Consider the following 14,195-nt stretch of genomic DNA (forward strand, 5'->3'; position numbering starts at 1 on the left):
GGAGTCCCGTTCGGCGGCCCAGCTCTGCACTCAGAGGCCACGTTGGGGAGCCCACCCTCCAGCACCCAGGCTGGGAGAACCCTCCACTGGAGAAGCCCACCTGGCCCCGAGCTGACAGCCTTCACCTGGCCGTCAGCCTCCAGGCCTCCTTCCCGCCCTCCCCTGACTCCTCTGAAGCACTCCTGATCCCACCTTCACAGCCAAAAAGCCACAGGGGTGGATTCAGCCTCAGCCTTACTTTTTCTCAGGTCACTTCTCCCTCCCAAGTGCTGACCGTGGCTCCCTTTCTCTCCCCCCCGCAGCCGGACTGCCACCTGCACCTGCACCTGCGCTGGGCAGACAACCCCTACGTGTCAGGCACCGTGCACACCAAGGACACCGCCCCCGGCCTCATCATGGGCGCAGGTAAGAGGCTGCCATTATGGTCAGGAGCCATCGCTGCCTGCAGGACGCTCCAATTTCAAGGGTAGAACTTGATGGTCATGGGCCTGGGGCCATGGTGTGTCCACTGGGGGCAGTGCCGCAGTATCTCCAGGAAGCCAGCTCACCTGGTACATCACCCTGAGGGGTGATTGCAGAGCCCAGAGGGGGCACCTGATATGTGTTGACTACACGAAAGGTGGATGGATGATGGATGGAAGGATGGATGGATGGATGGAAGGATGGATGGAAGGAAGGAAGGATGGATGCATGGATGGACGGATGGAAGGATGGATGAATGACCAATGGAAGAATGGAAGGATGGATGGATGGATAGATGGATGGGTGGGAGGATGGGTGAAAGGAAAATTAGAGAGTTGAAAGAATGGATATCAGATGGCCCAATGGAAGAATGGATAACAAAATGGTGAATGAATACATAGAAGGATGGATGGATGGGTGGATGGATAGATGGACGGGAGGACAATTTGCATCATGGTTGACTTTTATTGGTCCCTAAAGAAGGTTCTAGTTTAGTGAGGAGAGAGAGACACATATACAACTAACATAAGGGGAAAAAAAAGAAGTATACATTGTGATTGTGTCTGTCTACCCCATTAAACTAGAACCTTCTTCAGGGATCACTAAATGTATGCCGATCTAATAACACTCTTAAATAAGGTTTATGTGAGTTAGAAGAATCATTCCAAATAAAATCACATGTTTTACAAGTCCATTGCCAGGTAGCGGCTGGCGTCTGGTTTTCCTTTTACCCATCAGCGTGGGGATAGCCTCACCAGCTCTCAGCAGCTAAGTCCGGGGAAGGGTCCCTGACGCCATGGAGACAAAGGTGGGGAAGGCAGGACCGTGTCCGTCGTGTCCACAGTTGCTACGGTGGCCCTTTCTGCCCGGCCAGGCCCTGAAGTCTTCTAATCACCATGACAACCCTGAGAGGTCAATACCCCTACTTTATGGAGCAGGAAACGAGCCCAAAGAGAGGGAAGACTTGCCCCCAGCTTGCCAGGTGCCGTCAGGAAGCTTGAGACCCACCCCAGGCTCCTCAGGGAAGGGAAGCCCCAGCCCCGGGAGGGGCTGCCGTGCCCCTTGAACCTGCAGAAGGTAAGGCTCTGGGGCGGGCCCATCAGGCCCGCCCCTCATCCGGGCTGTGGAGTGGCCAGGCCGAGGCTCTGCACAGCCAGGGTGCAGACGGGGCGAGTGGCAGTCGGAGAGACAGCGTCTCTGCCCATCACACAGGGGGGACCACCAAGGCCTGGGCCGGGGCTCCCAGCCTCCTGAACCAGGGGCTCCCTCCCTCTGTCTACTCCAGCACCGTCTGCGACCCGGAGGACTCGCGCCCCAGACCCTGAGCTGGATGGTACATCCGCCCCTTCAGCAGACGCATCCCAGCGCTGAGGGCCGGGCCTGGCTGTGCGTGAGAGAGTGAGTGAGTGAATGAGTGAATGAGTGTATGAATAAATGAGTGGCCATGCTGAGATGGCAGGAATGGCCTTCCAGACAGAGGCGGGAACGTGTTTTTCAGAACGACCGAATCAGAGCCCACGAAGGGGCCGGGAGGTGAGACCCCCCTGTCCGCTCTGTGGGTCTCTGATGGCGGGAGACCTTGGCTATCGGAGGGGCGTCTCACGTTATCCTGGAGAGGGGGGCTTTCCAGTAGGGGAGCGAGCGACACAACCAGACAGAGAAGACTGCAAGTAAAACCTTTCACCTTCAGAGTGTCCTTCTGTTCATCATGTCCCTGGGGTCTTAGTCAGTGACTGCGATTGGGGCGGGGTCTGCCCGCTTCAATGACGGACGTGCGTCAATCAATGAAAAATCACACATCAGCCTCGATTTCAGTGCAGCTCATGGGGCTCCAGGTCCCATGCAGGGACGGGCTGGGTCGCCCATGTCGGGCACCCCCCGTCTTGTGGACTCTGTTCCCTGGACCTGAAGGCGATGGTGTATTTTTTTTTAAACTAACTTTTTTTTTTTTTAATTTATTTTTATTTACTTATTTTTGGCTGTGTTGGGTCTTCGTTTCTGTGCGAGAGCTTTCTCTCTAGTTGTGGCAAGCGGGGGCCCCTCTTCATCGCGGTGCGCGGGCCTCTCACTATCGCGGCCTCTCTTGTTGCGGAGCACAGGCTCCAGACGCGCAGGCTCAGTAGTTGTGGCTCACGGGCCTAGTTGCTCCGCGGCATGTGGGATCTTCCCAGACCAGGGCACGAACCCGTGTCCCCTGCATTAGCAGGCAGATTCTCAACCATTGCGCCACCAGGGAAGCCCCTATTTTTTTTTTAACATCTTTATTGGAGTATAATGGCTTTACAATGGTGTGTTAGTTTCTGCTGTATCACAAAGTGAATCAGCTATACGTATACATATATCCCCACATCCCCTCCCTCTTGCGTCTCCCTCCCACCCTCCCTATCCCACCTGGCATGGACTTATATACACTACCAAATGTAAAATAGATAGCCAGTGGGAAGCAGTCACATAGCACAGGGAGATCAGCTCAATGGTGTATTTAAAATGCATGTTCGTGATGGGTTGAGACCCCAAATTCTTGACCAAAGTACAAAAGGCGGAATTTCAGATGTTTCCACCGCTCAAAGGCCTTGAAAGCTCTGGACGACCATTCCAGCCCCCCAGGGATGCTGTGAGTTTCTGCAGGAGCTTCACTTCATTGTACGCGAGTCACACGGAGAACGGGGAGCGGAGCGGGTGCCCTGGCAGCCTCCCTCCCTCTCACTGTCCCCCCAAGGGCAGGATGCCACATTTATATTTCATTCTGCTGCTTTTTAATCTCGCCATGGCTTTCCTGAGATGGATCCATCCGTGCGATGTGGGCCAATCGAGGTGTAAATGTTTTACATCCTCCACTCCAGCCCTGAGTGTCTGCTGGGAACAGAGGGGAAGGTGGAATGAGCCGGGCTCCGTCGGGCACCGCCGCAGCTGCCGAGCGGGGACCAGTTTCCCACTGGCCTGGCTGAGCTTCCCGAGGCAGCTGGGGGCGATGGCTGCCTGTTTCCAGGGAGTCTTCTCTCCTGATCTCCCCGCCATCCATCCCTCATTCCACCCTGGGGCAGGCAGGCGGGAGTTACAAGCCCCAGATTCTGCCACCTCCAGCTGCTGGCCCTTGGGCATTTACTGGACCCTCTGAACCTCAGCTTCCTCACCTGCAAAAAGAGGATGAAACCTCCATCGTAAGGCTGATTTGGGGATCAGGTAGGAAGCATCAATGCCAGGTGTGTTTCCACAGGTGGCCCTGTCATTTGAACAGTGGCTGGACACCACTGCCCTTGTGCCGGGCTGCATGCCAGGGCCCTTCTACCGGGGACCTGTCCTCCGGTTCAGTGGACAGAGGCCAGACCCACAGATGGATGCAGAAAATGGAGCCATGAATCCAACGAGGAAGGGAAAAGGATGGTTCAAGAAGCAAAGACCGGAACTCGAGCTTCTAACTGCCAGGGTCTAGAAACAGCCATAGTGAACCCAGAAATAAACCCAGCGGGCTGAGAGTGCCTGCTGGAATGTTCTTCCTGACGGGGAGTGTCAAGGGGATGAGTCCTGCAGAGGTAGCAAATCACAGATGGGTGGTTGAGACGGAGGGCGCCGGGCCCAATTCTGACTTGGGCCTTTCCGAGCTCTTGCTCTGGGGCTCTACGCCTCCCTGAGCCTCAGTTTCTTCATCTGTGAAATGAGGATAATCATCTCGGACTTGGGGGCACTGAAAGGTCTGATGCAGGTGGAAGGCCCTCCCTGCCCCACTGCCCTGCACCCGTCCTGGGCCACCACGCAGCACACGCTGCTTCCGGCTCCTCGTCCGGACGTGAATCCTCAGGACCACGCAGAGAACAGGCTGCAAACGCTTCCCGGACGCTGGCTCTGACAGTCACATGACTGAGAAAACCTTGAGGGGCCGTGACGGGGAGCTCGGAGCACCCCCGCCCGCTCTGTGCCGGGAAGACCCCCGGGGCTCCCAGGAGGAGCCCTGCCTCCCAGCCCTCCTGCAGAGTCCCTTCCTCTGTGACTCAGCCAGTCGGGGACCCATCAATCCCATCAATCAATCTCGTCAATCCCAGCTGAGAGGCCGAGGGGCGTGAACAGGTCAAGAGCTGACCTGAGTCCCATCAGCCGGGCGGGGGTCACCCGGGCCCTCTGGAGCTGGGGACTTGACAGCAACCGGAGGACCAGAGGGGCGGTCCCCTTGCTCCTGTTCCAGCTGCATCTCAGTGGCCGCAGGGCTTGCTCTGCCACGCTGGGGGCCACGGGGAGGGGTGCAGGCCCCCTTCCCCCTCTGCCAGCTGTGGGCTGGGGTGGATCTTGTGCTGTCGCTTTGCTCTGTTCTGGCCCTGAGGCCTGAGCCACTCTGCAACCTGAAGATCGAGGAAGCAGGGAGAGGAAATGCACATTCAGTGAGCGCTTACTGTATACCAGGCCCTGAGAGCACAGAAGCAGGGTGGAGGGGTCGGGGTGTCGGGGGAGGAGGCCCAAGGAGACCCCAGAACAGCCCGGAGGGGACGTAGCAGGGAGGCCTTTCTCAGTCTCGTCCCCCAGGCCTCAGTTTCCCCTTTGTAAAGTGAGGGCAGCAGCCCCCGTGTTCCTGCAGAGCCTCCCACTCTGGTGGCCTGTGGATGCGTTCTGTGAATTTCCCCTTAATTTTCCCCGGTGCCTGTTAGGTGACTGGCAGCCCGACAGCCTTGGTAGATAGAACAAGGAAAACAGATTGCATCACTTAAAAGACAGACATCGCACCCCTGAAATCACGGACTGCAAATTTGCCTGTGAAGTTGAGCTGACGCTGCATCCTTTGCTGCGCGGCTTCTGTATTTGCTGCGCGGGTCCTGGCATCTCTGCTGGCATCTGGAAGGATGGGGAGATAAAGGGCTCCCCTTCCTTCCTCTGCCCACCCCCAGCTGTTGTGTTCATTCACTCATCTCCCTCTTTTCATTCAGCAGCCTTTCCTCAGCACCTTTTGGTGGCCAGGCGGGTAGAAGGGAACCCAGCTCAGCACCTGCCCCTCTGCCCCACCTCCCCTGACTGACCTCTCCTCCCACCTCCATGCTGTCGCCAAGGCCGGTCCCTCTGCCTGGCACACCTGCCCCTTTCCCTTGGCCAGTGGCATTTGTCTTTTGAGGCACAATGCAGAGGTCACTTCCTGCGGGAATCTCTCCTTGATTCCCCTCCTGCAGGGGTCCGTTAGCTTTCCCTTCTCTGCTTTCACAGTTCCCTGGGCTCTGTGCACAGTTGCAGGGCATCCTTCTTCCCTGGCTGGGTTGAGAGCTCCCTGGGAGCAGGTGCGTGGTTACTCAGCTTGGATTCCCCACAGCTCAGCACAAGGCTGGGCAGAAAGCAGGCACTCAGCAAATGCTGATGAATAAGTGCAGCAGTGGGTGAGTGGGTGGAACTGATGAAAAAGAGACAGATGTGTGGATGGAGGGATGGTGGATGGATGGATGGATGATAAATTAATGACGGATGGATAGATGGACAGATGATAAATTAATGAAGGATGGATGGAGGGATGGTGGATGGATGGATGGATGATAAATTAATGATGGATGGATAGATGGACAGATGATAAATTAATGAAGGATAGATGGAGGGATGATGGATGGATGGATGGATGATAAATTAATGATGGATGGATAGATGGACAGATGATAAATTAATGAAGGATGGATGGAGGGATGGATGGTTGGATGGAAGATCTGGTGGTTGGTTGGACCTCAAAAAAAAAGGCAGGCACACAAACCCTCTGCCACTCTACTTGAACTCACTTTGCCTCATCTATTTGAGGATAATCCATCTCCTTTGGGATTTTCCAGTGACATCTAAACTTGGCTCTGGAAGAGAGACTCCTGACAGCACCACATGAATAAGTCTCCGAAGTGCAAGTGGTGCACAAGTTGCCCAGGTCAGGGGCTCCAGGAGAGAGTGCAGACGGCTTCAGTGTCCTCATAACAGGTCCCCTTCATCCTGGAAACTCAGGCCCCTGGTCCCTGCCATCATCATGTGGTCACAGCAGAAGCCTGCCCAGTCTGACCCATCAGAAAATCCCATTGCCCAAGACCCTTCCCAGGAGGCTGTTTAGGGCCATCCAGCCCAGCTCAGAGACCACTGAGATTGTCCCACAGCTGCGTCTTCTAGGTGGCCATCGTTCTTTCTGTAGGGGTCCACTTAGGCTCAGTTTCCTATCTGTAAGCTGGAGTCACCTTGGATGCTAAGTGGGGATTCTTCCCCCTCTGGCAGCAGCCCCAGGATTAAGTCCCAGCCCCTCAGAGTGGCCTTCAAGGCTGGTGACCCACCTGCCAGGCTGGTAGGGGTTCAAGTGAACCAGGACCAAGGAGGAGACTCCTGGCTGCCGAGCTGGTTTGGTGCCCACCTCACCATCCTCCCAAACATCCCCTCAGCAGATATTTAATGAGCACCTACTTTGTGCTTACCCTGCCTCTCACCTGGACTGCCCCAGACTGCCCTGGGCCTGCCTCTGGCCTCCCCTGCACCCGACCCCCAGGGGGCCTCCAGAGGCAAGCCCAGCCATGTCTTGCCCCAGTTTAAAGCCCGTCAGGGGCTGCCGTGTCCTCACACTGCCCACCTGGCCAGCGTCCCCTCTAGCCTGTCCCCGACCACCACTCCATGCTTTTTATTCCTGAATCACACTCGTCACCGTGGGTCCCCCTGAAGTCCCCAAGCTCTGCCTGCACCTGGGCTCAGCCGGAGCTGCCTGAGGCTGGCTTCCTCTGGGCAAAGTTAATCTTTCACTGCTCGCACTAGGACCCGTACTGGTGACAGCAGGCCCATCACTACACAAGGAGGGCAGAGAGGGGCATCCGCCGGGTGGCTTTGGTGCTGGGAGGTGTAGACCCAGAGCACATCAAACACCAGCCTTGTTTGGGGATCTGGCTGCACTCAGACCTTGGTAAGGGGGAGAGTGGCCGATCCTAAGAGCAACCCTGCCACTTTGCTTCTGGACCAGGTAACCTGGGCTCCCAGCTGGTGGAATATAAAGAAGAAATGTACATCACATCAGACTGTGGGCACACCTGGAGGCAGGTAAGGTGGCGGGGAGGGGCCTGGAGCCCACCATTCTCACTCCGCCGAGGCTCCTGGGAGAGTCTGTCCTCTCAGCCCCTCCCTCCCAGAGGAGTTCTCAGACACGCTTCTTCATCTTCCCCGGCCTGGGGGGCTGCACACAGCTCCCTTTAGCAGATGTGACATCAGCATCTGTGAAAAGAGAGCCCAGGCCAGGCTGCCCACACCGCTGCTGTCCTTTCAGCAGCCACTGCTGGAGAATTCCAGATCTGATGCATCTTCCCACGGTCAGACAGGTTACCGTGAACATCGAAGCAATGGGGATAAATGCCAGGGGCGGGGTGGAGGTGCTGTCCGGCAGGAAGCCACATGGGGACTCAGAAGCTTGGCTGAGTCCAAAGGCCAGGAAGTGGGGACCCCGAGGACAGCCCCCGGGTTCCTGGCAGGGGCAGCTGCTGGGTGGATGGCACAGACTTGGGAGAGAAAGAGAAAATGGGGAAGAGCAGGTTTGGGGGGGCCACGGCGAGTCTGGGTTGGGCCTCCTGCGACACATCCATGGGATGATGACTTGATGCTCAGCGTGGCCCGAGAAAAGAAAAAGCAGGAAAGGGAGAAGAGACAGGAGAAAGCAGTTACGCAGGGAACGGCGCCCGGCACGTGGGGTCACCCTGTGAGGACCCCTCCCTGCCGCGCCCACGTGCGGCTCAAATTCTCAGACTGGAGGGCGGGGTGCTGCCGGCCAGCGGGCGTCACGCAGAGCAGGGCGGCTGGGGAGCGAAGGCTGACGGTCCGGCGCCCTGTGCCGTCAGGCAGCCCAGGAGCCGAACCCAAGCGCTCCGCCCCAGGAGAGGCCCCGTCTCCCTCTACCCTTGCTATTTCTTTCCAGCAAAAAAAAAAAAGCCTCATCTGGTCTGCCAGCTTCATGGAGTGACAGTTTCTACTTTAACTGCTTAAGAAAATGCGCTAAACTTTCGTGCGCATCTCCTCTTTCGGTGGATGTAAGAAGCTCTGTTTTCAGGTCAATTTTTTGCACCCCTGAGTATCCCACTTAGAGCCCCCTGCCCAGGTACCACTCTGGACAAATATGTTAACCCCCAAAGTGTGAAGTTCACCTGCACCCTGGGTTTAAAGCCCTGGCGTTTTTTAATAATATGCAAGAAACAAGAAATTTTGAAAAGGGCAAAAGAGATTTATTGTGTTATAATATTCCTATTTCACTAAAACTAGTGAAACATGTCTAAACTTTCTTAAAGGTCACCACCTGTCCACTTATTAGAGAAACCGCCGCCCCTGCTCCCGCCTTGTTAGACTTAATAGACCAGGTGAAACAGAAGAGAAAGGTATTCATGGTGGCCACTTTTGTCAAGCAATTTGCTTAGACTTCAAACTTGGGAACTTGTCAGAATTAAATGGGAGAATGTCTGTTCAAGACTGAGCTGAGGTACCCATTTCTTCCCCAGTGATGGGGGAGGGGTGGGGCAATGGGGGGCTCGGGTGCCTGGCAGAGGAGCGGGGGGGGGGTGCCCATGTGTGCGTGTGCGTGTCAGAGGGAGGGCGTTTACTGGGGCGGGGAGCAGTAGGCAGAGGCCAGGGTGGGACAAAGGCACGAAGGCCAGATGACCAGGTGAGCTCAGGCCGGTTTGTCAAGAATGCAATGAGCTGTCTCTACAGGAAAACTCTTAGAATGTGAATTACAGATAACACTGTGCATGATGCTTAAGGGATGTATCATTTTATTTTATTTTATTTTATTTTTTTTGGGGGGGGGAATGTATCATTTTAAAAACATGACTTCCCTGGAATGATCAAAAAATAGCCAGAACACATTTAAGGAGTCCCCTCTAGAACTCAAGGTTTAGGAGAGAAAGGATTGGGGGACCCCTGCCTGGGCGATGGTCAAGGCACAGAAAGCCATAGCAACGGATGTACAAAGACCCTGTGATCCAGTGGTGGGTGTTGGAGCCCCCTTGTTCCTGAGTCCCAAGCTAACGAGAGTGGAATTGCCCGTGGGGGTCCCCTGGGATGGCTGGGAGGCACCCCATCTCCTCAGTGGATGGACAGGACAAACGCCCCCCTGCCTGTCCTTGCGGGAGGAGGGTGCGAAGGATGTGGGGTCTGAGCACAAGTGAGGGTTGTGCACACGTTCGGGGCAACGCCCCGGAGGTAAATCCTGCTCGGGAGCAATCCAAGGACCCACTTCCGGCTTACCTCTCATTATACCACCCCTGCAGATCTCCCCAGGAAAGGAAGCGGGTTAGGCCCCCAGGGGAGTGGGAAGGAGGGCTCCCACCGGGCGGGTGGGCAGAGGCCTCTGCAAGTTCAAAGGCAGAGACGGATGTGCTTGCGGCATGCACTGTGCCTCTAGGACCACGTCACGGGACCCAGCGTGGTTTCCACCACCCTGCCTGGCAGCCCGGAGGTCCCAGGAGGGAGCCTAGCTTCTCCTTGAATAATCCCCAGGACAGAGAGCTCACTATTTCCTGGAGGAGAAGACTGTCTGCTTGCTGCACCTCCCCCTCCCCCCTCAGCGTCCCTCCTCCAGGAAACTTCTAAAAGGGGAATCTGTCCTCCTCACTCCCCAAGCAAACTTCGGGTGTCCCCCACCATCTACGGGAGGGAGGAAGTCCCGACCATCGGCTGACCCACGTGCCCTGCTGCCCGGCCCATCCACGGGCCTCTGCATCTGCCCGCAGTTCCAGCCCCAGCAAGCAGCTCGTGCCCCTTGGCCACACTGCCCTCTTTACCCTCCTTTGCACACTCTGTTTCCCCGCCCGTAATGCCCTTGCCCCGCCCAATGCGCTATGACCCCCTCCCTGGGGTGCCCGCTGGCTCAGGTCTCGAGTTTAACTGGAGCACATCATTCATCCCCAGGCCACTGGCTGGGACCCCTGTGCTGTGGCGGAACCTGGGCCGAGCGCTGGGCAGAGAGGGTGGGTTCGATGGGCTGCTCGTTGTTGGCATCCGAGTGGGCGAGTCACTGGGTGGAGGTGGTCTGTCTCCTTGCAGTCGGGGGTGGGGGCTGTTTCCCTGGGCTATGAATTTCTGGGGCGTGAAACTTTCATTTCTACCTCTGGATCCCAGGACCCAGACAGAGGACCTGAGACACTGGGTTTGTCTGACGGGTGGAGAGATGGGGAGGGGAATTGTGAGAAGTTCTTCCCCTCCGTACCTAAATCCGCATGACGTCACCTCCCTCATCCGGGAGATGCCATCTCGGTTAATGTAGCCTCAGGCAGCAAACTTATCCAGAGTGCCACCCAGAGTGCCTCCCAGAGCTTAGGACACCCAGGCCCAGGGACTCCTCTGACCCCTGCAGGCGCGGCCGTGGAATCTGGTGGGAGGGAGATACAGGGGTGGATCTGGGGAGGAGCCAAGCTAGTGCTCTGGGCCCCCACTGCACCCTGCGACCTCATCACGCACAAGGCACAGCTTCTCCTCCCGCTGAGCGTGTCCTGCTCGTGGCGACAGGAGCTCCTGGTGGAAGCGGCAGGCGGTCGAGTCAGAGACCTGGGGTCTACCCTAGCTCTGCCGGTTACCAGCTCTGTGGCTGTAGGCAAGTCACTGTGTGTCTCGGAGCCTCTGGTCTCCCTTCGGAAGATGGGGACATGACCTCTGAGTGTGGTTGCTATGAAACAAGGCTCTGTAAGCGCAGCAGAGGCCCACGTGCCAGTCACCCGGTTCTCCCCTCCCCCGCATCAGACACGTTTAAGGGCATAGTTCACAGGTATCCAGGTCTCTTCCACCATTCTGCGTAAGGGACCTCTCCTCTTTAGTCAAGCCAGAAGGGTTTCCTAGAGAATTCCTGTGAGCAGTGGGAAAGCCAGCAAGATGGTGAGAAGGTGGAAATATCTGGGGAAGAGCTTTGCAGGCAGGGAACAGCATGTGCAAAGGGCCTGAGACGTGTTCAGGGAAAGGAGGCCAGGGTGACTGGTATACGAGAGGTGGGAGAGGGTGGGCAAGGGCCTCTCATACAGAGCCCCAGTGACCAGGGAAGGGTTTGGATGTGATTCTAAGGGCCGTGGGGGCCATTGGAAGGTTCTGGTGGGGCTAGGGCTGTGGGGGCCATTGGAAGGTTCTGGTGGGGCTAGGGCTGTGGGGGTAATGGGATGTCAGGGCTGAGGGCTTAGCCTCGAGGCACCACCAGCTCTGCTGAAGTTCCCGTTCCTAAGAGGAGAGGCCTCTGCTCCGGGTCCTCCCCGAGTGCCTCCCGCTGGCTCTGGAAAAACAGACATTCAAACAAAGGGAGACTCAAGATAGAAGATCGGGGGAAGATGCTAGTTAATAGTTGTGCAGGTGTGTGTGGTTTTTTTTTAAATGATTTCCCTGTTCCTGCTCGCTCATTGCTCTAGAACAGGGTCCCGGGGTGTGGGAGCTTTCGGGGCTCTTTCTGCCAGGGCAAGTGCAGATTCAGCCACGTTTGGGTCAACATCTGCCTGGAGATGCACTTATTCCGGCCTCGCTCGGCACCAAGCTCTGCAGCAGCTGCCTCCCCGGCCCAGGAGGGGCCCCAGAGCCACAGGCACAAAGGCCTAGCCAGGCCCCTGTGCGGAGCGGCTGACATCCGTGAGCGCGCAGGCCCCGGCGAGGGGCTGTGGGTGTGGGGTCCCGGCCCCATCCCGTCTCCCCCTGAGTTTCCCTGCACCCCTGCTACAGAACCCACAGGCCCTGAGATGGTCAGACAGGGTGGGAGGTGAATGGGGCCCTGGCCCACTGCAGGTGGTCGTGATGGGGCCGCTTCCTGTAGGCGAGGTACAGGGTTGCAGGGGACGTGGCAGATGACATTGGTGCCCTTCCCTGTGTGGAGTCAAGACACAAGCTGGCCGTCTAGATATCTGCGTTCATGGAAGATCTAGATGGGGACGCCCGGTGTCCTGACAGGACTAAAGAGCCACACCCGGCTCTGCCACCCGCCAGCTCTGAGGCCTTGGCTTGGCCCCCACAGCTCCAAGCGTCAGCTTGCTCATCTGTAAAATGGGACCCCATCCCAGGGCTGTTTGCAGACAAGCGAGGCCACCAGAGGTATTTCCTCTTGCAAGAGCCCTGTCCAGGCCACTCGACCTTTTGTCCCCTGAGGACTTGGTGGAGATTCACTCATTCACTCATTCATTCATTCATCCCACACACACTCCCTGAGCACAGGCACCCCCCAGCTGTGAGCTGAGGCATGTGCCGGGCCACAGAAAGGATTCAGAGGCAGGACCGGCCTTTGAGGAGCTCCCTGGCTGGAGGAAACAATGAAAAATTAGTGCAGTAAGTGCTGGGGCAGGGGGCCCAGAGATGCTCCCCACCCAACCTGGCATCAGGGAGGGCTTCCTGAAGGAGGTGGTACATGGACTATCTTAATATCAAATAGAGGTTTGCTTTTACTGGTGACGCTTATCCTAAATGCTTTTCTAAATTCCACTATTTCTCATGTGTCGGCCTTTTTGGTGCATGAGTTTTTCCTTTAGGCAGGACCACCTGCGGTGTTTATTTGCATTTTTCTCTCTTGTCAGTGGTCTAGAAATCGACATCTGCATCCATTCATCCCACACGTACTGAGTCTGGGTGGTTGGGGGAGCATGGGGATGGCCTGGGGACCAGCCCCGCCTCAGGGAACCGGACTCTGCTGCCGCCCCCCTGGCAGCGTGTCGGCAGTTCTGCCTCACTGGAGAGCAACCCCAGACCCTGAACAACCTCCGACCCTCCTCAGGGTCCCGCCCTCAGACCCCCGTCCGCTGTCTTCTGCAGGTATTTGAGGAGGAACATCACATCCTCTACCTGGACCACGGCGGTGTGATCGTGGCCATCAAGGACACCTCCATCCCCTTGAAAATCCTCAAGTAAGGCCGTCGGGACCCAGCACTGGGTGTGGGGTGTTAGGGGCTCTTTCTCCCCACCTGGGAACCCCTCAGAACAGTCCCCAGTCCCCCCACCCAACAGCTGCTTCTGGCCGGGCCTGGAGAGGTGAGGACATGGGGAATGATGACCCAGCATGGTCGGTGGTCCAGAAGGAGGCCTGGGGCTGTGAGGAGGCCCCCACACACCCCATCCTGGGGGGAGCAGGGAGGGCTTCTCAGAGGAGGTGACTTTTATGCATGGACAGGAATTAGCTCAGTGGAGGAGGTGGGGTCAGAGAAGGAAGCCAGCAGCATGTGCCCAGGTGAGAGTGGGGTTGGCATCAGCTTCAGACAGGTGAAGGTTTATTGTGGGGAAGTGAGGGCAGATATGAACTCTGGACTTGGAAGGCAGAGCTGGGGGAGCTGCCAGGAAGCCAATATCACTTTAGTCTGAAAAAGATCTTTCTGCACTGCAGCTGGCTATACTGATATGCCTCACTGAGAGACAGTAAGCTCCCATCAATGACCCGGCAAACTCCGGGCTGGGCTCGGGCATTGGGTGGGGCTGACCTGGATGTTTCCAAGGCCTGGATAACTGCAATTCAAGGGGTACAAAGCAGCTCGGGACCCAGACCACACACCCAGGACTCCTTGACTGTGGTGTCACCAAGCAGATGTGGATGCCATCTGCTGGTGGTGGGTGGCTGCTGTGACCTCCCAGGAGAGCGTGAGGTCAGGGATCCTGTTGTGGCCGAGACACTGGACTGGCCCTGGGGTTGGCCACTGCTCCTGCCTGTTTTCCCAGCCGCCTCAGCTGGACAGCTCTGGTCCCTGGGCATGGGCAGGGCTGGGTCCAGCGAGGCAGCTCGTCCCGGACACAGGATGTGTTCCCACCTGCCCCGAGGTGATGACTCCCCTTCT

The 14,195-nt window shown here is 57.1% G+C and overlaps 1 protein-coding gene across 1 annotated transcript in view; it reads left to right on the forward strand.

Annotated features, from left to right (window-relative positions):
- Window positions 1-14,195, forward strand: part of SORCS2 (sortilin related VPS10 domain containing receptor 2) — a 521,346-nt gene that overhangs the window by 472,977 nt on the left and 34,174 nt on the right. The window contains exons 11-13 of the mRNA XM_057547088.1: window positions 303-405; window positions 7,400-7,476; window positions 13,186-13,277. Of these exons, the coding sequence (XP_057403071.1) occupies window positions 303-405; window positions 7,400-7,476; window positions 13,186-13,277 (272 nt within the window). The remainder of the gene's footprint in view (window positions 1-302; window positions 406-7,399; window positions 7,477-13,185; window positions 13,278-14,195) is intronic.

Source organism: Balaenoptera acutorostrata, chromosome 5 (genome assembly GCF_949987535.1).
Source record: "Balaenoptera acutorostrata chromosome 5, mBalAcu1.1, whole genome shotgun sequence".
NCBI classification, from domain to species: Eukaryota; Metazoa; Chordata; class Mammalia; order Artiodactyla; family Balaenopteridae; genus Balaenoptera; species Balaenoptera acutorostrata.